General features: G+C 42.1%; 2 protein-coding genes across 2 annotated transcripts in view; one reads left to right on the top strand and one right to left on the bottom strand.

Annotated features, from left to right (window-relative positions):
• The first annotated feature begins 698 nt into the window (after positions 1-698).
• SAMD13 (sterile alpha motif domain containing 13) lies at positions 699-11281 on the top strand. Its single transcript, XM_008941594.1, has 3 exons — positions 699-779; positions 4866-4977; positions 10100-11281. The coding sequence occupies exons 1-3, from the start codon at positions 727-729 to the stop codon at positions 10241-10243; spliced, it is 309 nt and encodes a 102-aa protein (XP_008939842.1). The 5' UTR covers positions 699-726; the 3' UTR covers positions 10244-11281.
• Positions 11282-19405: 8124 nt separating this feature from the next.
• LOC103774213 (uricase-like) overlaps positions 19406-24220 on the bottom strand; it is a gene marked incomplete at its 5' end in the record, with an annotated part of 7205 nt that continues 2390 nt past the window's right edge. Inside the window, 4 exons of the mRNA XM_008941605.1 lie at positions 19406-19543; positions 20542-20625; positions 21046-21169; positions 21759-21945. Coding sequence (XP_008939853.1) covers positions 19406-19543; positions 20542-20625; positions 21046-21169; positions 21759-21945 — 533 coding nt within the window. The remainder of the gene's footprint in view (positions 19544-20541; positions 20626-21045; positions 21170-21758; positions 21946-24220) is intronic.

Raw genomic sequence — 24220 nt, 5'->3', positions numbered from 1 at the left:
AAAAGCTGTGTGGTGAAAGTACTCCGGGATGCTGCGAGGAGGGAAACAAACCGGATTTTCTTCTGTGTCCTTCGTACGCTCCTTTCCTTTCAGAGTTGAGTATACCCTACCTATAGAAGAAGCTGTGCTAGCGCAGGAAGGATGGTCCTTATGGATAAGAATACTGGTTTATGCCTCGGGAGTTTGGCGCGCACTTAGTAACTCTGCTTATCAGCTTTACGTGTGACATAAGTTGCTTTGTGCTCATCTGTTTCCCAGATTCCCCATTTGTAAAACAGGGCTATGGATTTCAAAACCTTGCTGTTTGGCTCCTTGGTCTAGCAGGATGGCTGAGGGCATAATAAGCTCTCTTGATATCTAGTTATATATAGCAAGTCGCTCTATGTGTATATAAGTAAGTTCGATCAAAATTTTATTAGTTGTAAAGAAAACCGAATGTAGCGTTAACTTCCTTGATTTTCAGGCATGAAATGTTTTGTGTGTTTGAAGTGCGGGTCAGGTTTTCCTAGTTCATTAGCTATTACCACTTACCAGCTTTGCTAGGCTTCAAAGGAAAGCAGCCTTTGACAGCACCTTTGCTCTCAAGTGAAACCATTGTCGTGTCCCTGTGGAATGCTTGTTTCTATTATGTTATGTTGCTCTTTCTATACTACTAATAATTAAACACAACTTTTTTCCCCCCCCTATTAATCAGTTGCTGAAGTAAAAGAAACCTCTATCTTCCCTATGCTAACTGTTGACATGGAAAACAAGGAAAATGGCTCTCTGGATGTCAAAAAGTAAGTGAACCCGTAGTGTTCCATTTATGTAAACAGCATATGGATTTTGGTTGTAGTTTTCCTTTGACTTAATGTGATGGGCAACAGTGGGCACCTCCATCTTCACTCATTTCAAACCTTCCCTCTTCTCAGTTATTTTTATTGTATTTTAGCTTTGAAATAGAAGAGCGCTGACTTGATCAGAAGTAGTATGTGGGAGGACTGTATAACAGTGGACAGACAATGACTTAAGTTAGGGGTATAACTTTCTCCGCTGATTTCTTCTCTCAACCAGAGGCTAAAGCATGTTGTAGCACTGTAGCCAGTACTTTACCTCTGCTCACCTGTCTGCTAGTGGCTTGTGCTGAGCTGGTGCCTGGTGGAGAGAAGCGTCCTGTGCGAAAGTTTCCCCCCGTCTCATTCAGAGGCATGTGCCCTTCTCTGGTCACTGCCCAGCCATCTAGAACTGAAAAACAGTAGCCGTGGCATATGTCTTTTGGTGTTAGTTCTCCTCTGGAACAGATGTTTTAAGGTGTTTGCTGGAGAAGCTCTAAACTGCTGGGTTTTTGCTTCAGATCTATGGCGGGAACAAGATAGAGACATGTGCACTGCTCTAAAACATTCTTTAGCGTGGTAGACTGTAGGCTGAGACAGGAACTGTTGAAGGCATTTCTGTATCCTCTAAAGTCAAAAATTCTTAGAATAAAGACTAGCAATTCTGAATTAAGTTAGGATATGAGAAGTGGAGTTCTGTGTGGAAAAATTTTGCCTTTCTGCTTTAGGGTTATAGAAGTTGTGCCAAGACAGATATATACATACATGCTAAATGAAAAAAAAAAAAAAAAAACCAACAAAAAAACCCCAAACAACCCAGCCACACAAATAAACATAATGGACAGAGTTCTTAGTCTATCCTCTCAAACTGCAACATTTCTGCAAAGCTGTACCTCATTCTTCTCTTTCAGATCTCTTTTCTGTAAGCCTTCCAAGAAAACTTAACACTGCTTAGGCTTCTAGGCACTAGAGCATTGTAAATAACAGTAATGGTGACTTCAGGATGCTGATAAAACACCCGTGTATGACGCAGCATCAAAAGATCTGATGGCAGCCATTAAAATCAGCGTGCTCCCCCTTCACTGCAAACACTGGTTGCACCACTCCAACATAAAATGCATTATCCAGCTCAGCAGCTACGACTGGATTATATTGTGTAGGTCCCTCAGAAGCCACCTTCAGCTGGCAGTCTTGCTTCTACAATGAGGGCTGTCTGGTGGGAGGCGCAGGGAGGCAGCCCAAGCAAGGACCGTTTACATTTCGTAATTTTCCCCTGAGGCTTGGGTGATTAAGGCTCAACCGCTAATTTCAGAGGTGGCTTTTTAGAACTGATGGGGATTGTAATTAAACTGATCGGGAGCTGTGGTTTCTAAATGACTGTATACAGTATGTGTGTGCACGTATCTACAAAGGAAGTATTTGGCACTTTCTTGAAGCAGTTATAAATAGCCTGGATAGGATCTGTTTGTTCACAGCTCTACCCTTGCAGACCTTACTGCTTCTGCCACATGGTGGCAATAAAGGCACAGGGACAGTGGTGAAAAGCAGACGAGCCTTATCTTTATTCATTATCGGTGCATCTAGGATCTTGTTACAAAGCCAAAAGTGCCACTCCTCTGTAAGATTTTACAGCATCCGAGAGGTTTGGAATAAACTGATGTATGTTTAAGCCACGGCTGGTATATATTCCTTTTTTTTTGTCTAAAGAATAGAGCCATGTGCAACAGCAGGGCAAGGAGGAGATCCTAAAGTCTAGGAGCCAAATGAGCATCTGTGTGGGTAGATGGGTTAAAATCCAGCTGGCCTCCAACAGTCTGCCACATGCCTTTGAGTCTTCTGCAGCTGTAGCTGTGGAAATTGGTTCACTTGAGGTCCAGCATGATGCTATTCCTTGAGGCAGGAACTCGTAGTTATTTCCTGTGATTAGTTAATGACTAGGGTAGAACCCCTGAAGTCTTTGCAGTTGAGCATTGGATGGGGCTTCGCCAAGATGAAGTTCCCTAGTGGTAAAAGAAGAGATGCATGAAGGAGTAATGCACCTGCCATGAAATAGAAAACTGTGGGAGGGAGGGTTTGGGACCATATTTAGCTTGGAATCAAAGTGTTTGGGGAAGTATTTTAGGAAGTATCTTTATAAATTGAACTGTTTATTTGTTGTTTCGAAAGAATTAAATTCAATATGTTTTAGGATTTATTATGTTGGATTTTTTTAAAATACTGAGTTGCTTTTTTTTTGCTTATTATTCATTTTAAGTAGATGAGTAATTGAAAATGATAGTCTGATTCTTGGGTAAAATGCAAAGATTTAAATACAATTCTTAACTGCTGCTTTTATAAATACCTGTAGGCTTTGCATGGTGCTTTTCATGTTTTACTTCTTAAGCCTCAAAATGTGTACAATGCCAGAAGTACTAATTGAGAGGCATTCTGTGATTTTAAAAAAATACATTATTTCTTAAAAAGCACGGCTCTGATAAGGCCAGATACTCTCCTTTCCACTTTTGCTGAGTGTTGCCCTTCTCTGTAATGACAATCACTGAAGCAATTCATGAAGTTAAGTCATTACTTGCAGAGCAAAAGTAAGAAGTTCTGTCCTTTTGCTGCCTGCTCTGAGGGGGGTGTGTTTCCACGTGATAACTGAAAGCAACTGCTTTTAGAAGGCCAAGTGCAGCATGCAGTGTGGTGTTGAGGTTGCAGCGTGAGTCCCTAGGGCCAGAATTTTGTTGCCATATTGACGGGTGCATTCCAAGCGTTCAGGGAGAACCAAAAATCACTGTGTTCAGGAGCCCTCCTCCGCAGGGCTCAGCTAGTTGTAGAAACTGGGGTGTTGTAAAAACAGAGATGGGACACACTGTGTGTGATTCCATTCATTTCTCTTCATGACTGGTTGGAAAAATGGTTGGCCCTTGATTCATTCAGTTATTTTGCTCAATTATGTACAAGTATAGGCAAGACAGAGGTGGTGACAGCTGGAAAAGAAAAATTTGAAGGACAGAACAAAAATGTGACCAGGAGAGTATAATCTGTGTTTCTTTTCCAGCTAGTGCTGTTGAAAATCAAAGTCCTGCTCTAAGGACTTAGGACCTGGAACAGACAGAATTCTGACATCTGCCCTGCCCTGTGCATTTTCTCTATTTCTTCATTAGCAGTATGGTTAAGCATGCAGAACACTGGGAAGTGTCTGGCATGAGCTTTGGGGCTTCTAGCTGGAGAAATATGACAAAGAAGTTCTTCTGATGCTTGCTCTTCATCCTCCTAAACTGCTATAGGAAAGGCAATCAAGTTCACTGTGTGTCTTTTTTATCAAGAATTTGCAGATACACGAGGGTTATCTGAGATAGGGTGATGGCAGGCTGAAGATAAGAAATGTAGGCTAATGTAATAATAGGAATGATTGGTTAGTTTTGCTACTGTGGAAATTGCCTGAGGTCAATGGCAGAAGAAATTCATTATGATTGTGTTTAACAGATGTTTTCTCAGAGTCATAGTTATTTTAAAAGTCCATAGACGAGTCCAAAAACGATTTTGGGAAATTTTCTATATTGAGCAATTAGTCCAATCATCAGTGCCTCTTTTTTTTTTTTGTTGTTGTTGTTTCACAAGATGGTTCCTGGTAGCTTCTATGTGTGTTACAAGGAAGCAGAGTCTCACCTGGGAAAAGAATAATCAACATACTGCAATTCTTTAGAAGTACTTGGTAGCTGAAAACAAGCTGCAGTTTTGAAGGAGAGGGATTTGGTACCTTGGCCATGGTGGTCTTTGTTCTCCAGCTGCAAAGGCAGCACACTTGCAGGAAGAGATCCTGACTGAAGTGAGGATTCATAGTTTCTTCTTTTCTGAAGGGAGAGGTATTTCAGTTGTGCCCAGCATCAGGTCTTTCAAGCTGAAGAGAACAGGAGTGACTGCTCTGTATTGAGGTGGGGGGCAGGTGTGCCAAAGTATACTTTTCCTGGAGGAACAAGGAGAGAGGGGATGTATGTGGGGTGTGCACAAAGAACCAGCAGATGCTCTGCAGACATTTGGTGATTACTTGTCTGGGTTTGCACTTTGCAGTTCAGTAGAGAACGGGAGACCTCCGGACCCTGCTGACTGGGCTGTTATCGATGTTGTGAATTATTTCAGAACAGCCGGATTTGAAGAACAAGCCAATGCTTTTCAAGAACAGGTAAATCTGTTAGGAAACAACTTTTGACTGCCACCAGTTTCTCCCATTGCACGTTTTTGCCATGGACCTGGCTATATACTGTTAAATGGGAGTGAAAATCCCACATGAACAGGGGAATGTGAGTTTGTTATTGGATGAAATTGCCTGGGACTATGATCTTTGAGTAATGACATTTTTCTACAAGGCATGGATAATGGGTTGGAGTTTGTTGAAAACAGTAATCTGAAAGGTGAGAAATTTAAACAAATATTCTGGCTTGAGCTCAGTCACCCATTACAACCTTCTCAGTTTCACTACCTCGTTATTTAAAATATGAATTGTAATTCCCTTCTTCCTTAGTGTGTGGTTCAAGTACACCGTATTTATAATACCTGGGGCTTCTAAGAAGCAAGTTGCTTTTGAAGACCTAGGGTGAAAAAAGGGCTGCTGTGTTGCATTGAACTTGGCAGGAAAAGTGAACAGGGAGAAGAGAGGTTGGCAGTAAAGGGGAATAATCTTTTTAGACACAGGAGCAGCATGTTTCTAGGACTCAGTCTGAGAAAAAGGTTGGGTCTTTATTTCTGGGCCTTGTAACTGCTGGTGCCACTCGATGGCTTCTGTTGGTAGATCTGATCAGCGAAGAGCTTAACAGTCACATGGCCTCTTGTAACTCACCTGTCAGTATTAGTAGGTACATTAGTGGGGCAGGATAGGGCCATTGGCTTGCTTGTTCTACAGCCCACCTGTTCTATGGAGGAGGAACTTGCATCTCCATATTGTCAGTACAGCACCCTTCCTGATAAAGTTTATGTGCATTTTGTTACCAGGGAGTTAGTTACCAACGCTTGTATTTATTTACCAGAACAGATAGCTTGACCTTCCAAGGCTCAGAGCTAGTGCAAGTTTTTGGCAACTTTGCAGGGAAACTATGCATCTAATGTGGAATAACGTTTCTGTTGGCTGGGTTACTCTTGCTGACCTTCAGCACCTGGACAGTGAGAGCCCATCTCATTGTAACCCATGAGTGTAGCAGAGCATCTAAAGTCAGCTCTTTGTCAACTCTTCAAGGTGAAAAGCCCGGCGTTGAGTAATTTGCTGGCAGGGTGCAGAGAGGCTTTTTCTGCAGATGCCACTAATTTTTCAGAATTTGAAAATGGGTAAACAGGCAAAAAAAAAAAAAATTGTGTAAGTGTATCCATTCCTTAGTACCAGCATCCATGTCTCCTCAACAGCCCTGGAAATGTGGCTTAAAAAAACACCCAGGTAAAGTAATTGTGGCCTCTGGGGTTTTCTTCTTACACTGACAGATACCTCTGACTTTCATCAAACCTCTTAACCTCTCTGCACCTCAGCTGGCTTGTCAATAATACTGCAGTGATTACTACTGATCTTGCAGCAGCAAGGTGAGGCTAACTCATAAGTTTTGGCAAAGCAATTTGCAACAGCCTGATGGAAAGCATCATAGAAGTAGGGCGTAAAAGTTTTATTAGTATTCTGCAGTAAGGGCAAGTGACTTCAGGAGGAAAACTGAAGTCAGCTGCTTTTTAACAATGTGTTGCCAGAACTCTGCTAGGATGGCCGTGGGCAGGAATGTGGCTGTGATTCCGCTGCCAACTTCACTTTATGCCGAAGCCTTGGAGAGAGGTTGACAGCTGCCTCCTGATATCCTAACCAGGATGCGGCCGGGAGACGTGGACTGGACACTCACAGCAGAAGTCATTGCTGTGTCCTTCCCCCTTCGTTCCCTTAGCAGCTTGAGCAGCTGCAAGTGTCTGGTTCTCCATGCCAGCTCTGCCAGCCCACTCCCTGTTTGCACCAGGAATAGCCTCAGGAACAACCCTGTCCCTAACTTCTTACTTTAGTGGTGTTCCTTTGCCTCTACACTGTTCGCTAGCCACCAGCTTTAACCTCTGTACTTGTAATATTTGCTATCAGGATCTCCCAGACCTTTTGGGCATAGCAGTGCCATCAGGTTTACTTTGAACCCTTAGCCATCCTCTTTCTATGGAGTCACCAGGCATGCAGCTGAAGCTCTGGCCATCTCTGTGTTTCTCTGCCACTTGTACTGCAGCTTGCCTGGGCCCACAAACCTCAATTAATTTGGTCTGCTACTGCCCTGAATATGTACTGGAAGGGGAATGAGGCTGTAATTGGTAAGAGGGAGTATTCTGTTTCACCTGCAACACTGGGAAATTGTTTTCCACTGAACTTCATCAGTAGGGGTAGCACAGTGGTTTCCTTACAAAACGTCCATAGCCCAGAATGTCATCATGAGGTTTGTTATTACACTCAGCTTTTACACAGCTGTAACTGAATCCACACTTTTTTTGATGGCTCTGAAGACATCTGGACTTGCCCAAAGCAAGTGACTCAAAGAATTTTTAAGACCTAAATTTTCCTTAAAATATTTTAAGGAAAAAGAGAAGACATTTTAAGGACTGCAGAATGTTTTATTTTAAAAACATATTGTAAGTGCTGGTAAGAAGTGATGATTGTATGATGATTATACATTATTCCTTCTTGGAGTTCTACCAGTGTCTGCAAGTCCAAAGAGCTCACTGATGAGAACAGATTCAGCTGAAAGATGTCACCCAATACCAAAACCCCATTGCATAAGGAAGCAAATCAGACAAGCCAAGAAGCTGGGGGACAGATGAACTAAAGAGAGAGGCAGACCAGCTTCAGGATGAGGGTGTGAATACCTCCAGAGAAATGCTGCCTGCCAGTATGTGGCCGAGCTTTCCCTAGGAGCCCCAGGAGCACAGGGGGCTGTGGCTCACTCAAAGGCTGAAGCTGTTGCCACGTCTCATGACCTATATACCTGACCTTTATTGTTTGTTGTTCATGTGGCTTCTTAACCAGCAGTATTGCGATAGGCAGCAAAGGCAGCTTGCCGGCCTCACTGCCGTGCCTTTCCAGAAGGGAGGCTGGGGGTTGGTGCTAGCTTGAGTCCATTGCTGCTTTCTAGCAGAGCTATAGCATGGAGGAGCACATGAATGTGCTGGCTCCATGCGTTCCTGTTAGCTGTACTGTAAAAACCTGTAGTTCTCAGTCACATGGAGAAGGAGCAGAAGGAGTGGTGGGAGGACTTGAAGCTTAGCTGGGCCTCTGATTATTTGCTGAAGACAATACACTGTTGCTGCTGTGGCCATCCTGGCATGGTAGGGAATTACTGTTAACTCTAGTTGTGCAGAGGGATGCCTCAGCAGATAACATTAAAAAGGCATACAGAAACTGGTGTTGGAGTTGCATCTTGAAAAAAATCCAGAAAATAGAGAAGTGGCAGAGAAAAAATTCAGAGATGTTACCAAGGCATATGAAATCTTACCTGGTGCCAAAAATCAGAATGACTATGACCAATCTGCAGAAGCAGGTTTAAAATACATAATCACTTGTTGCTAGTCAGATACATTTACAGAATCAGTTTTTTATTCAGAGAAAGCCTTAGTAGTTACCAACATTTATAGAATCCACAGGGAAGAAGAAGGGAAAGGAATAGATGCTTTTTTCCTATTCTTGGAGTATCTCCTGTTCCAGGTACTGGATTTACTTCATTTGGATCCTACCAGGCTGGAGGCTGTTCTTCCTCTGTAGCATCACTGAGCAGCAGCAGAAAAGGCAACTTCATATCGGTCATAGCCATGAGCAAAATACTCACTGGTGTCCAAATTCCCACAGAAGGAATTGTGACGAATGGAAAAGAGGATAGAAACTGGTTTTAACCATTAACATGCTCAACAGTAATTGGAAAGAGGCATCTGCTATAATTGGGTAAAAAGTTACTGGAAACTTTTTTTCTTTTAGAAATACTATTACGTTGTACTCCTCTGAGGGATTAGCAGTTCTATCTCCTGGGGAGACTGTAAAGAAATTCCACTTTCAGCTGATCTTTGACTATGTTATGGTTTGTCCATGTATTTATAAACTTTATCAAATCATAAAAGAGATCAGTCTGGACAAAGTCATGCTGAACTCTAATATGAGTCTTCCTCTTTTCACGTGGAGTTGTAATCAAGATCTCTGACATTTCCAAGACAACATTTAACATTTCTAAGGAAGATGCTGCAGTGGGATAAGTTGATATATGATCTTTATCATATATTTGTATAAATAAAAAAGAATGCACTAGCAGAGTGAGGTCCAGTGCAGGAGAATGTCATAAGGCTGTACAGTTCTTGGGGCTGTCATGGCCTTGAGGGGGTCTGGCTGTGTGGTGAGACACCAGTCAGTGCATTGTTGTGTAACTGTAGCTCCTGCTTCCTGAGCAGCGCAGTGTGATTGGACCATAGGCATGTTGAAAAGAAAAGGATGGTCCCATGTCTAAAATGGAGGTGGGAGCTGAGAGATGTGTACTCTTTCTCTTCCATTTTGACCTTTGAAGAACTATTTACAGGTAGTTTTCAAAACCACAACAAGGTTTTGGGGTGGAAAAAACCTCAAAGCCTATAGGATTTCTTATCTGAATAGGTCACAAAGCCAGGGTTGGGAGGGGAACCCCCCATGTAAGTGATTTAAAAATGGGAATTTTAAGCAGGAAAAAGTAGGGGTTATTGAGACCTAAAGAGGGAAGTTGCTGCTTTTAGCCTCTTCCATTGCAAGTGGAGGAAGAGAAGTTCCCTCAAGGCATTGAGCTCCACAGTTAGGCCCTTCTAAAATTTCTGATTGCAGGAGGAGTCTTCCTCTTACCAGGATGCATGGGAAGGTTGGCCTTTTAAAGAAGGTACCTGAAATCATTAGCAGATACTGACTAGTCTAAACTTGCATGTTGCTGTTGATGGTAACTCCTCCAAAATGTGCTTCATATGCCTTGCTCTTAAAAGTATCCTTCCCTTAATGGCTGGTAATTAGGCAATTTGCACATGAACCTACTAATTTGAAACAGATATACAAGGAGGGAATTTTGAAATTAGGCTATTTTGAGTTCTGTGCTTGACTAACTGGTATTTATGCCTCAGTCAGCACAGGTGAGTGCTTGAAAAGCAGAGAGCAGAACTTAGCAGCTATAAACGTAGTTTCAGGAAAACAAAGGCTACTAGTTCTTTTCTCATTGATCCTCTGTAGTAGTCTTCCATTTGTTGCATGACTGTTCTCATCTGTTAGATTTGTACATTTGTCTTTATCAACTCTTTAATTCTTCTTATAGGAAATTGATGGCAAATCATTACTATTGATGACAAGGAATGATGTACTGACTGGACTTTCATTAAAACTGGGGCCTGCGCTGAAAATCTATGAATATCACGTAAAACCTCTACAGACACAACATCTAAAGAACAACTCTTTATAGCAAATTGTCCAATTGGGGTCATGTTGTGCCTCAAACAGTAAATAAGCAATTTTGGTTTCATGTGATGGAACTTTGTAAAGAGAGAATATATCTATTAAGAATTTAAACCAAATTACAGTATATATCCTATTGGATAGAGTTGGCAATATACTACATACTGAGTCTGAGCTGAGAGAGGTGGTGTGTATTTTTTAGATAGTACATAACTGTTTTCTTTTTTAGGAAGTGTCAATGAGCATGTTGAGATAGCTACATCACTGTATCCAGAACAAAAGGGAGGTATGTCATTCTCATTTTTGAACCATACAAGTTCTTGAATTTGTAAATTAAAATACCAACCACATACACGCACACCCGCCACCCCAAATAAAGTTTACATACATATTTGGGAGAGAGAAACCAATTAAAGTAGCTTTTGGTTTACTAAAGGCCTACTGGAATCATCCCTAGTTACAATTTTAGGATGGGACTGACACTTGCCAACTCACCCTTTTTTGCAGAGGGTCCTATTTTGACCTTATTAAGGTTTACTCGTGGTATGCTGCAATGTTTAAAGCTGTACATAAAACTAACATAACCCCTTCGATCGCAGAAGGCGTTGCTGACAGGTGAAACTGGGTTGTGTATTTTTTGCTGTCCTTTAAATTTTCAGCTTGTTTTCACCTGTTTTTAATAGTAGTTCTATGTAAAGTATAGTTGGTTTTTAAAAGTTTGTGTTGCTTTGCAAAACAAAACAGAAAAAAGCTTCATTTTATTCCTTTTTTAATTTATAATAACTTGTTTTCTAACATTATGCAGAAATTTGTAAAATGAGTAAAATTCTGCACATTTTTAATATTGTCTGTCATTGGTGTTGTAATGGTTGATTATTTTTTTTAAGGCTTAACAGTTTGAGTAGTTGTTTTAAAAACTGAAAGAAGCTGTCTCATCACCGTACATCTCTGTTAAAAGAGAGTCTTGTTCAATCTGTTTGTACCAGTTCCCTATTTGATAGGTTGCTTGCAATATCCCAATAAAGCACTGCTTATGTTTGGATTCAGTTTACTTTACAGATCTTTTACTTCCTCTGTTTCTTTGTTGTGGTATATTGGAGTTCCTGTTTTTCTTCGTTTTCCCATTAAAAAGGTACCAAAACTTACTTAATATCTATGTTCTTGTGATTACTTTTAACCCCTACCAAGCTGTTTAAAATTTTTCATAGTTTTTGCTTTTTCTTACCTAGTGTTGTGTACTGCTGAAGGAGAAGCCCTGCTCACAGTTCACCAGTAACATCTGTGCTTCCCTTATGCCTTTCCAGAGCTGTCAGCGGTGCAGAGGTGCTGTGCTGGCCCTGGTACAGCCTGGTGGGTCACCCCAGAATGCTAAGCACCATCTGGGCTCACCAACTTCTCTGTCCCAGAGGGCTTTGTGATGACCCCTGAGACTGGGATGTGAGGCTGAGCAAAGAAGTTGGGAAGTAGGAGAGAAACAGGAGAGTGTGGTGAGCTGGAAACGGTGTGGGAGGAAGCAGTGAGAGGGTGCAGCTGAGAAGGGAGAAGGTAAGAGAGAGTGGTGCCTTCTGACAAGTGGGGATGGGATTCAGGGGGAGGAAGGAGAAGCTCCTGTAGTCTCCTGCCTGGGTGATGTCCCTGCCTTCATTTATGACTTGGCCAAATGAGAGGTGGCTGCTGATGGTACAGTGCTAGAAAGGTTGCTTATGGTTTCTACTGTTGAGATTTGAGAAGGGATAAAGCAACATTAGTAGCTATGCTGTGGGTAAAGCTCACAGTAGGTGGTATAATGCATAAGCTACCCAGCAGCATGTTTTGTATACTTTCTAACCTTTACATTGCTCAGCATCGTTGTTTGGGACATGAGATACATGAAGGGGGATGGGGATTTATTCACCGTTTCTCTTTCTGTCCCGTGTACTAGGCTCACTTCAAGTATCAAGCTGTTAGCAGCAGGTTTGTAAGTTGTGGTCTGAACAACGCTTATGATTTGATTTAGAGTTTGGTGGTGTCCAGAGTCCTGCTGAGACTAGGGATCTTCCAGAAGACTAGGCTCAAGTAGAAAGCATCATCGTCCCTGCCCTGGGGAGTTGGCAGGTATAGTTTGTATCAGGATGATTACAGGCTGCAACTGAAAAATTATATGTGAAGCTCCTAAATATTTTAATGCAGAAATAGGTGTGTTTATGAAAGCATTGTGAAGCAGCTGCATATAGCAGTCTGAAGATGCCTACCAGCCTTGTAGAATTATTTTTTTAAGGAAAACACATAGTGCTATGTTACTGAAGTATGAATTGCATGTTCCCTTTTTCTCCATTTGCATGTTTGTTGTTGGATTGATACATTTTGTAGATCTGTGGAAGACACAAAAGTAAAACATTCCATGAGGGAGTAAAAATCTCTATTGTGCAGCTGTGAGAGCACATTTGTTAATTTCTGAGCACTGTTCTTTCTTTTAATATGTTTTCATGAGCAAGTGAATTGCATTCAGAAACATCCAGATTTTATTCCCCTTTTGATCAGCACTGCTGATTGGCTCATGCAAGTAAAGGCCTAAAAGAAAGCTCAATGCAAGTGTGAAAGGGAATTTGGAGGATGTTCCTCCAAACTGTAACTTTTTTTTTTTTTTTTTTTTTTTTTACTGCCTCTGATCTGTATTGGAGTTTCATGTTGTTGTCTGATATTTCTAATGCTGTTGTTCTTTTTGTTCAGGTGACTGTTCTGGTTATGTGTTACACTCTCCTTGCTGTTTCTGGGAGAACAAAAAATCTTTTTGAAAGGGACTGGAGGGTTTGAAAGAGGAAGTCATAGTCAGATTATTTTTAGCTACCATTCCTCTTGCAGAAAACACAGCAGCTGTTGAGATGAGGAAACGCCTGCTGGGCATTACTGGATACTGTGTCAATACTGCAGTCCTGAGAGTTGCAGAGCTGTGCAGGAATCCACCTTGTAACATGCCCTTAATGTGCCTGCAGCAGTCTCTCTTTTTAAAAGCCCTCCTGGTGTGTTGGGTGGTGGTCTGACTGCTCAGCGGGTACTGGGTCAGAGAGTGGTGATGGTCTCAGTGCTGCAGGTCTCCTTGCTTTCGAATGGAACCAGCAATTGAGAGAGCAGCTTCCTTCTCCGGGAGGCAGCTCCCTTGTCCTGCTGCTGGCCCGCTCAGGCATGCAGAGATGTGCTGCAGCCAAAGTCCTATGGTGTCCTGTCCCTCCTCTTGTCCTTTTCATAATACCACTAGTGCACATCTATCAGAATCTTTCATGGCATGTAACAAAATCATTTGAAAGCATTACAGTGTGCCTTTTTTGGTGTGATGGTTGCGAAACGTGTACTGGTACTGTTCATCACCTCTGCTGTTCACTCTTCTCTCAAGCCGTGGATACACGATGGATAGCATGCGCTCTTTGCATCCAAATATAGGGCCAAGCACCACACATAAAGCACACACAAGGCAACTGTCAACAAAGTGTGGAGGCTGTGGCTGTGCCTGTCTGCCAAGGTCACTCTCAACCCAGAGAAAATTGTTCTGTCTGCTTGCTGGCGTCTTCCATCCCTGTGTGTTATTGTTCACTTCAAAACAGTTTGCTCTAATGTGCTGCTCTTTATCAATTTTGTAGAAAATTCTTTGCTCTTAGAATTATAGGTCAAGACTCAGCAGCTGTAGCAAGGGGAGTAGCCACTCACACATCACTCCTGGTGAGAAATGGCCCAGGCAAAATGTCATGTTAGGCCCTTGCTGGCAGCAATTACTTGCTAAATGAGTTCATCTCTCTCTTCACTGCTCTTTTTTCCAACATGTTCAAATTCTACCAAGTCCTTTACCTCTTTGTCTTTTTAAAACTCAGCATTTAATTGGTCTGTCACCTTCAACACACCTCTTTCTATTGTCACACTTAAGTTACAATCACAGTTATTTGAAAATCAGAGGATCTTACTTTCTGTGAGTCTGGAGGAAGCTACAAACTTCTGTTTTATTTTAATGGCAATGTTGTTTAAAATTTGAATGCTAAGTCTGACCATGACCGGAAAAAAACATTATCTCACTTTGTCTCCATTTTGATTTTTGTGATGAATCACTGGCTCAGCAGGCAGCAGGACAAATGGAGTGGTTTAGAGGAGGCTCTGCTCTACTCTTTCATCTTCACATCAGGGACAATTTACACAGACAATAGACTGGCTTCTGCTTCATCTAGCAGAACAAGAGGAGTTGGTGCTTGGGCACGTTGTGCAGGAGAACCCATCCAATGTCCTGTTCCATCACAGCAAAGGCCTCCGTTCACGTTCACCTCTGCGTTGCTGTTTTGGCAGCAGCTTCCCCAGGGGAGGTATGGAGGGCTGTGGCTGTCAGTAGCCCACTGGCAGCCTCCAAGCACAGTCTTCATTGGAGTAACAGGCAGACTAATCAGTAGCTTTCATTCACAGAATCACAGAATGTTAAGGGTTGCAAGGGACCTTGAAAGATGTAGTCCAATGCCCATGCCAGAGCAGGGCCACCTAGAGCAGGCCACATAGGAACACATCCAGGTGGGTATTAAATGTCTCCAGAGAAGGAGGCTCTACAACCCTTCTGGGCAGCCTGTTCCAGTGCTCTGTCACCCTCACCGTGAAAACGTTTTTCCTTATGTTTCTGTGGAACCTCTTATGTTCCAGCTTGCACCTGTTGCCCCTTGGCCTATCACTGAACATCCCAGAGAAGACCCTTTTGGAAAGGCTGTGTTCTTTTTAATATGGTAATGTAACAAGGTAATTAAATTATTTTTTTTATATAGCCCATATAATTAGGGAATTGTTTGATTCAGTGATGTTCCTTTGGATCCCAGATGGATATTCAGTTTACTCCCAGAATAACATTAGCTGGTAGACACTGTAAATGTGGGGAATGCAAATGTAACCTCAAACACCTGGAGAGCCCAAGGGGAGCACCATGAAGACTGTAAGTGGCCCTTGGTCTCCATGTGAGAGTTTCATTGCTGCTGAATACTGGTGAGTATTGGAGACCACTACTGTATTTTTACATTGCACTCGTGAGCATCTTTGTTAAAGGAACAGTCAGCAGTTCTAACTGCTGTATCATCAGCTGATCTGCTGATAAGGCAACAACAAACATTTTGGCACTGGCAGGGTTGCACTCATCTCAGGATGTTCTCTTCCCCTTTTCAGATGATTGCTATAATCCAGCTGCTTGTCTATAAGCAACCTGCAGTACTTGCTCTGTTGAGAATCCCCCTGAATTTGTAGCAGCTAAATAATTTCGAAAAAGGGAGGGAAGGCTCCTCATTTGCACTGATCCCTGGTTCAAGAGTAACCTTGCTTTGCTACTTTGCCTTGTACTGGTGGATTGCAGCAGGAGGAAAGAAATACAGAATAAGGAACTGGTAGCTGAGTTTGCTTCCCAGTCGGTGGCCAAACCACAGGGAGAAGTGTGGAAGCGTGTGTGTGCCTGGCTGTAGCAACCGCGTTTTGCAAGGATACTCCTCTGCTACTCCCTCCTCCCTTCTGTATAAGTACCACGTGCCAGTTTGCCTGTGCTTCTACACCTGGAAATATGTGTAATTTAGAAGATTTGGAAACATTGCAGGGGAGTACAAGGCCATTAAAACTTGTGTTCTTATCTTTTCAAATCAGACGTAGATGTTAATGTGGGAATTCCTGCCCGTTGCCACTCTCGAGCGCTGGCAGAAGCCCTGCTCAGTGGGCAGGTACTTTGGTTCCTGCTGTTATGTTCCCCTCTGCACCAAAGTTTTCTCTACCCCCTTATTTTTCTGCTTTTGAGGGGCTCCAGTATTGTTTGGCTTGAGTTTTTGTTTTCGGCTCTGAAGTATTCAGACAAGAGAGATACTTGTCCTCTTTTATTTTATATTCTCTCTCTTTGATTTTTCTAATGTTTTTTGTTAGCACTGTATTTCTTCCTCCTTTTCCCTCCCTGCCATCTTTCCTGCCTATCTTCTGGTCTCTCTTCTCTCTGTTACCCTATGTTCCCATTCCAGGCTGGTTCCTCTGTACACCTCCATCCATCAGGGCCTGGGCTACAAATGCCTGTCCCCACAGGCAGGTGTTTACTCGCAGCGGTACCTGGCCTGCTATGGTTGGCTAATGGGACGGAACGATTACCTTTGTTTCTGCCCCACAGGTCTGTGCAGTACTCCTCCAGCTCTTTTGGGCAGGCAGCAATAGGGTATGTGCCCCTTTCCTGGTTCTCTCCACCGCTTTTTTTTTTTTTTTTTGTGACCCTGGCAGAGGTGAACTGTTGTCCTGGTGTGTAATTTGGGATGGATTTTAAAGGGAACATGGCAGGATTCAACTCAGTACAGATGAGAATTTTCAAGTCTGTAATAACACCGTGTAACGACTAATGCCAGCTCATGTTCTTTCTTATTTGATTGCCATAGATCAGTCATACACAAGCTGATCTAGTAAGTGACATTTATATGTATATATAGGTATACTTATGGGACCAGGTGTGTGTGCATGCCTGCAGGTACATGTGTGTGTCTTTTCTTTCTCAGCCTGCTATGAATGGTTGTGTTCAATCTCAGAATCAGAAAACATTTTATATCCTAAGTTATGGCTGATGTGTTTTGACATTTTGGATCCTATTAACAGGAGATATTCAATAGCTGTGCATTTTCCAGGAAGAAGATGGTTGACTGTTGTATGTACACAAATAATGGGATTCTAACTTCAAAAGTATTTATAGTGAGATTTCTAGCTAGAAAGGGTTTTTTTGTCACTTTGAGTCATGCCCTATAAATCACTAGGATATAGCCCAGGACAGTAAGGTTCATGTTATCAGCAACAAGATGTATTTTAAATGGCAATATCTGCTAGCTGCTGCTCATTTTTGTCAAGTGTGACTTCATCAGCAGAGCATCACAGCTGCCTCCGAGTAAAACACAGTCAGCAACTTGCATGGCTCCTCAGGACAGGAACCGAAAAAACATCTCCCTCAATTAAAATAACGCAAGTCCATTGTGGCGACAGAATCTAATGAAGCCGATGGGAGTTTGGTCAGGTTTCAGGCCCCAGTAAGTCTGGCTGGGTCTCATTTTCAAGAATTATTTATGCCATTGTTACCTGAATGAAATTGGAACATGGAAAATGTGAGCTGCTTCCGACTGCCTGAGTACTGTCGGTAGGAGCAATTTGCCCACGTAAGTGACTCAGGTTTGCAGTGCTGGATGGAGTTCTGACGAGATGCCTTTAAAGGCTTGCTGAACGTCTGCATGTCTGTGGAGGTTTATAGAAATCACATTGCATGAGTGTACCTGGGTGCTTGTTGCCACAGGAAAGTCTGAATACTGCTTGCTGCTTTGTGTCCTCATTCTGCCATAGAGCTTAGTCCTCTACTACCTTACAAGCCCACAAATGAAGCACGAATAGTAACAAAGGAAACCTTCTGCCTAACACAATAAACTTCTCATAAGGTAGAAAGGAGGCGAGTTGTGAAGATCTGCCTTGTTTAGAAAGAAGTAAATGCTGAAATGTTCAGGAAGATCCTTTTTCATCTTTTTTTCTATCTATTGGTAGTGAACTGTCATTTGGAATGAGACTGGTCACTGTTTTGAGGTAAAACTGGCTGAGCTAAAACTTATTTCTTTTATTTACAATGTTTGCATTTATGTATGAGTAGTAAATGGTTTCATTTCTTCTTTGGTAAACAGTCAAATACTACTTTGTTTTTTGATGTTGCCCTTTATTTGCCCTTAAAAGATATATTAATAAATTACAAGCACCTAAAAATAGCAGAAATAGCAAGACGTAAGCCCCTAAGTACAATACAACACAGTCTAATGAGGTAAGAAAGAACGTCCCCAGCAAAAGCTAAAAGTGTTGTAAATAAAGCGTTTGGAATTGGCTAGTCACCAGAGAACAGTATGTCTGGGACAGCTTAATTCTGTGGTCTCATTTGTCCTGTTGTTTTTCAGGAAATAGTTCAGGCTCATAAGTGGTGTCTTCCCTTTGCACCTGTTACTTCCTGCTCACCAAGGCAAGTTCCTGTCTTGCAAAGCACCTCAAAATGTCACACAGTGCAGGACATGCTCCTCATTTTCAGTGCCTATGAATTTAATGGTTGTACCCAGATGAATGCTTCAGGTCTGCCAAACTGAGAAGGTACAAAGGCAACTGAATTGCAGTTTTCAGAACGGACTTCGGGCACTTTCCATTGGATTTGCACTCTGTAAGATGGAGTCTGTGAAAATGACACTCAGAGAAAATGAGAGCAGTGGTTAGCAGCTGTCAGAAGTTGAGCAGGATTTCTGTGGAAAATGTGGTATCCGCAGTTTGCAAAAGAATTGTTGGCTGTGTAGTTTTATCTCTATGTTCAAAGCTGTCACCTGGGGTCACTAAAATAAGATACGCTTTGTCTACGCCTACCTACCCCTCCCAAAAGTAATAAGGTTACTTAGGTTGACTCCTGCCTGCGCAGAAGTCATGATGAGATTAGTAGACTAAAGAAAACAATTTAATTAAATTTCCAGAGATAGCCTAAAACCGCAAACAACACAGTGGTTAGTATAGAAGTAATTATATAGTAACCGTATAGTCTGATGAGTAGCAGCAGCAGCCATGCAGTCAGAATACATGCAGAGAAATTAGTCAACAGCTGTAACTATTCACACTGCAAAGGAGATATGAGAGATACTAATTTTTTTTTTTCTTTTTTTTGTTTTCTTCACAAAGAAATCATCATCTGACTGATTCCCTATTCAGTTACTGGGTCAGCTCTATAGATCCATGTGACATCAAGGGGTCATGACAGATTATTTGAATGAAACATCTGGTCTCATGCCTCTTCATTTTAATGAAGCAACATTAATAAATGGAATATACAGAGTTGCTGATTTTATACGTCAAAAACGTGTTACAGACGTTTGCAAATTAATTGTTTCATTAAGAGACCTGGGAATAGCTGATTTAAAAATGAATTTACTAGAATGTTTCCAGCTGGGATTTTTCAAAAGACCATAGGGAATGTCAATCTGCAAATCACACTGAGATTCAGGGACAGACTTTTGACTTCTGAACTCCTGAGGGTCCTTCAGAAATCCCAACCTCAGGAGTTCATAGAGGAAAAAGTAGTCAGCAATGAAAGAGGCCAGTTAGGAGTATATGTTGATAGGAAAGCCATACTCTTAAGTTTATCTGGAAGGAGTGAGTGTAGCCAAGAGGCTTAGTTCCCCTGGGCAGCTCCCAGTCCAAACTGACTTTGCCTTTCATCTTTTAGCATGCGGCCTTGTGCTTCTAAGAACTTCTTCCTGCCAAGTGTGCAACTGCAGAAGCCATGGGGATTTTCCACTGGAATCAGAACCTGAGGAGGATGAGCACAAACACAGAGGTCATTATGGAGACAGGGCTGTGCAAGCACCATCACAGCAGAAACTGCAGCTATTCACCTCATAAAATCACAACCCTGCCCTTTCTTTCTCTTATGAACATCAGTGGTAGGTGTTGCTGTTATCTCAAGTGAAAGTGGATCTATAATGTCCACCTGAAGGAGGGCAAGGGTAGGATAGTCTGGCATCAGAATCACAGGACTTAGGGAGGGAGACTAGAGCATAAACAACCTATAGACCATTGATGCAAAATGGAATAGTCCTGTTTCTCTGTGTCATGTGAGGATACCATAACAGACTTTCAGCTGGACCTGACTGTCAGCTAAAGCAGCTGGGAAGGGAGGAGCAAATCTCTCTCATCTGCAACATCTCTCACCCTCTGCCTGATGGCAGGCATATACCTTGCCCTCCCTTGGACCAACCTGCTTTGGCTCCCAATAGTTGCAGAAACATCCCTTCACTGCTCCCTTACAGGGCTGGGCTTCTGTCACCTAGAGTTAGCCCACCACTGAGCTCAACCTACCTGTAACCCCACTGCACCAAGGATGCCCCTGGCCTCAGTGGTGCTGCCAGTGGAGCAATAGGAAGAGCCACAGTGGGCTAGCTTTCCACATAACCTGGCTATGTGAAAGGATGCCACATTCTGCTTGGTTAAAGCTGCACAAGTTGACTTTATAACTGAAAGTCAAATTCAGTGGAGAAAACAGGAATGTTTTTTCAGAGGCTGTTATGGATCCCTTTGATCTCCAAACCATTCCATTGTGCTCCTTTAGCTTTTGTCAACAACACACAGAAGGCAACTATCCTTCTGCAATTGGTGTAAATCTCTGGTAGAGGTAAGGTGGAACTTTCACTGGGGCTGGGGGAAGTTTTCTCCCTTTAACTTTCGTTCTGTGCAGAGCTGGTGCTGTGCTTTATGGCTGAATGTTTATCAAAAGATTCTAGGGAAGTTGTGTTTGGAGCATTTACTTACTTCTTTGTCATTGGTCATGCCTAGATTCTTCATGTCTAGGACATCATAAAAAGTGTTGTTCAAGACAGTTTCTATGATCTGTACCTGAAACCATGAAAACAGATGAGACTGTGAGTTAGGGCACCTGTTCAGCCAACAGCCTGGCAGCCTTTTCACTCACCATAAAGAAAAGTGAGGCAACACCACACCCCTCTGCCTACCACATAGCTGCAGCTGATGAAAAGCAATCTATTGAGTATGCAGCCATTGTTGTAGCATCCCTTTCACTTTTACTCATGTCCTGCCAAGTGCTGAGTGATATTCTCCCCCCTTGTATTCATAGCTGGGGACCAGCACGTGAACTGCTCAGTGTGTTCATTTTTTTTTCAGACCGTCTAGCTGTACCACCAGTTTCCAGTCTTACTTAGAACCACCAGAGGAACTAATAAGCTCATTTTGGTCTTCTCAGTGGTCTGATTAACACTCACTATTGCTCAGGTAAAACATCAGCAGAAGGAAAGATACCTGTGACACTTTGGAAAGGATGAACATCTGGATAGAGTTGACAGTTTTCTGGTAAGAGGGTGAATATTCCCCACAGTCAGGTGGTCCAGAAAAGGCTTCAAGGATACATTCACGGATTTTGTTCCTAGAGGAAACACAGGTTCTTAAATAACCTTGTATCAGCTGCTTCTGTCTAGATCCATGATGTTTTAGTGCAGGATTTTTTAAAATTATTTCCTCTGTCTTTTCTGACAAATATATAGCACATGGGATTTTATGAAGAACAATGTCTTTGTCCTGTCACTTCCAAATTCCCCCGAATCAGCTTTATAATCACAAGTAGGTGTTTTGCTAAAAGTATTCAAGAGAGTAGTTGTTAGTTTATTCTCCTAAAGTGTTCTGTAGTGAATGCAGAACTGTTAATTTAAATATTATTTTTAAAAAATTAAACATAATAATTTAAATAAACAAATAATTTAAAACATAATTTAAAAAAAAAAAATTAAATACTGTCCATTGATGCATCATCAGATAGAGGGGACTCCCCAAGGCATGCTTCTCACCCTTCCTAACAAGTGCTTGGGTCCACCACCAAGATCTGTGAGAGTGGCTGGGGGGGCGGCACCCCGCTGGTGCACAGCAACTGCGGGTCTGGCCCTCACACCTGTGGTGCTGTATAGAGGGACTTCAGGATCACAGCTTAGGGAATAAATGTGATTTGATTTGACATGTACCATATGCAGTCAAAGTCAAAATCCGTGCATTCGCCGTATGACCACTTGCAGAAGAGCTCTCCACATAAAATCCTGTCTTTCCTTTCAGGAAGTGTGGTGTGTTCATTCTTATAGAAGCCTTCAAATCCAGACTGTGTTGTTTTCATAAGTTTCAGATCTTTAATTCCAGCAAAGACAACCAGAGGACCTGTCATCCAAAAAAACAAGATATGAGCTCCTTTTCAGGCAGAGAGACAGAAACCCCTGGGTGCATACTTGCAGTGACAGCGCCAGAGCCATGAAGTGATCTTACTTGTGTGCTTCTGGTGCAAGCCTAGCTACTCTTAAAATGTTTTCTGCACACTGATGTTAGCAGAAAGGAAAGAAACAAGACATAAAGTACTGAAATCAGAGCTCAATCTAGAAAACAGAGAATCTCATCAAGTGACCTGCAGTCAAGAAGAGCTGACACCCTTTATCTCACCTCCTTGGAACTGGGACATGCATTGGATTGGCTCTCACTGATACCAGTTCAGGGACTAGTAATTGCTCTAAAGGGAAACAAACTAGGCTACTAGTGCCGTGGTGGACAGGAGAGTTGTGGTGACCCGTTCCTAATGACATAGGTGAGCAGAGAAACTTCCTGTACGAAGGTTTGGAGCCTCCGAAATTCACTTTACGTATCCATCCTGTTGTGAGTCTTGCATCTGGAAGAAGGAGAGGGCGAGGAGCCAGTGCAAATCCCTGCGGCTCAGCTAATCTGCGTTTCAGCTAATTAGCGGGAGCTGGCGCTGGCGCAGCTGGCACCCGCGGCTCAGGCTAGCAGTGGGGCGGCTCTCCGCCGCTACGTGTGAAATGTGCCGCTGTAGATCGCGGCTGCAGGGCTGGGTTACCCTCTTCTGAAACACGCAGCTTTGTCCTGAGCTTTCTCTTCTGACAAACCTTTTGGATGGCAGCTAAACAATCTCAAGCGGTCAGTCGTTCAGAGCACACCAAACTGATAACTGAAAATTTCACTGACCAGAGCTGCCAAAAGTGCAGATTCAGAAAAGAGAAACTTCATGGCTCATGGGCTTGTTCAGAGCCTGTACAAATAGTCAGTGGCTGAAGCCCAAGCTGCCGTTCCTGTACTGCTCTTGGTGCTCACACAAGCTAGTTCAAAATTAATCCTTGGGTATGTTTGACACATACATACTAATCCTGCCTTGGAATGGGAGACTGACAGACTGTTTTAAAACCATGTCTTTGCAGGAATTTATAGTGGAAGTAGTTTCACTGTGATGAGTATTTCTAAATGACATGATCATTTAGAGGTTTGATTTTTTAAATAATCTGTCACTGGTAGTTATCAAAACTTCATTTTGTCTATTTGCTTTCTTTTTTACATTCATTATTGGTTTTGAATGAGTCCAAGGAGCTGTATCTATAATTTTGGCTGTATCCCCCGGTTCTTTACTAAAGCTTTAAAAAAAAATCTGAAGAAGAGACTGTCCTTGGACAGGATATTCTGGGATTTGTTCAGGTCCTGATGAATTCATCACTTGGGTATAAGATTGTAATACGCAGGTATTAATGCAGTGCAGATGCTATCAGAGAACCTGGAGGTATATTTACCTCATATTCAAATACATGGCCTTGTGTGAAGGAGCTCCTTGCAATGAATGATTTACTGAAAGGCTGGCTGGCTGTGTAGCAATCGACTTGAAGCTCATACTGAAGAATATAATGCCTAGGTAAAGCCTTTGAGGTGAACAGCCTGTGCTGTGCTTTCAGTATGTTTTGTGCTTGTGCTGTCTTCAGCTGTCAAATGTTGATTCTGTTAAGTTGCTTACGATGTTTTCAATTTCCAAAAGACTCTGAGCCTTTTATCAGCCAATATAATGGGGAAAAAAAGAAAAGCCTATAATTCTATTAACCCTCACTGGTTTTCTTTTCATGATGAGGAAAAAAAAATGTTAAAAAATAGGATTAACTGAGAAATAAATTTCTGGCTGATAGGTGCATAAGAGGATGCTAAAGATAGAGCAGGTTCTCTTACAAGAAAAATAAAAGGGATTTGAAAATCTACTCTTTGGTTCACCTAGGCAGGGAATCCTAAAAAAAACAGCTCAAGGTCTACATGAAGGGGAGCCTGGAAAGGAAAAACGGTTTCAACGGTTTCTTCAGCAAGCATTAAAAGCTTTTTTTTTTTTTTTTTTTTTTTGTGTGTGTGTATTTGTGTGTGTGTAAAACCTGAAACTGCAGAATTTCATGCGGAATTTTCAAGGTGATGAAAAATTTAATTCAGTCATTTAATTCATTAAGAGCAGCAGCCTTTGAAGAAAGCATAAGGTGTTTTGTTTTGTTTTTAATTCAGGTTTGTTTCTTAACATTTTCCAGAAACTAATGTCAATACTATTGATGCTTCCAAAAATACAGCATTAGCTAGCATCCCTAGGAACATTTAAAAAAAATAGGCCAAGAGGCACTGGAGACTTGTATGA

The sequence above is a fragment of the Merops nubicus genome, unplaced genomic scaffold (assembly GCF_000691845.1).
Source record: "Merops nubicus isolate BGI_N331 unplaced genomic scaffold, ASM69184v1 scaffold13940, whole genome shotgun sequence".
In the NCBI taxonomy this organism is placed as follows: Eukaryota; Metazoa; Chordata; class Aves; order Coraciiformes; family Meropidae; genus Merops; species Merops nubicus.
This window is presented reverse-complemented; position numbering and strand designations above follow the sequence as displayed.

Coding starts and splice junctions, on each gene's coding strand:
- SAMD13 (XM_008941594.1), top strand. CDS start 727: ATGCTAACTGTTGACATGGAAAACAAGGAAAATGGCTCTCTGGATGTC. Junction 780..4,865: donor GGCTCTCTGGATGTCAAAAA/GTAAGTGAACCC, acceptor TGCACTTTGCAG/TTCAGTAGAGAACGGGAGAC. Junction 4,978..10,099: donor CCAATGCTTTTCAAGAACAG/GTAAATCTGTTA, acceptor TTCTTCTTATAG/GAAATTGATGGCAAATCATT.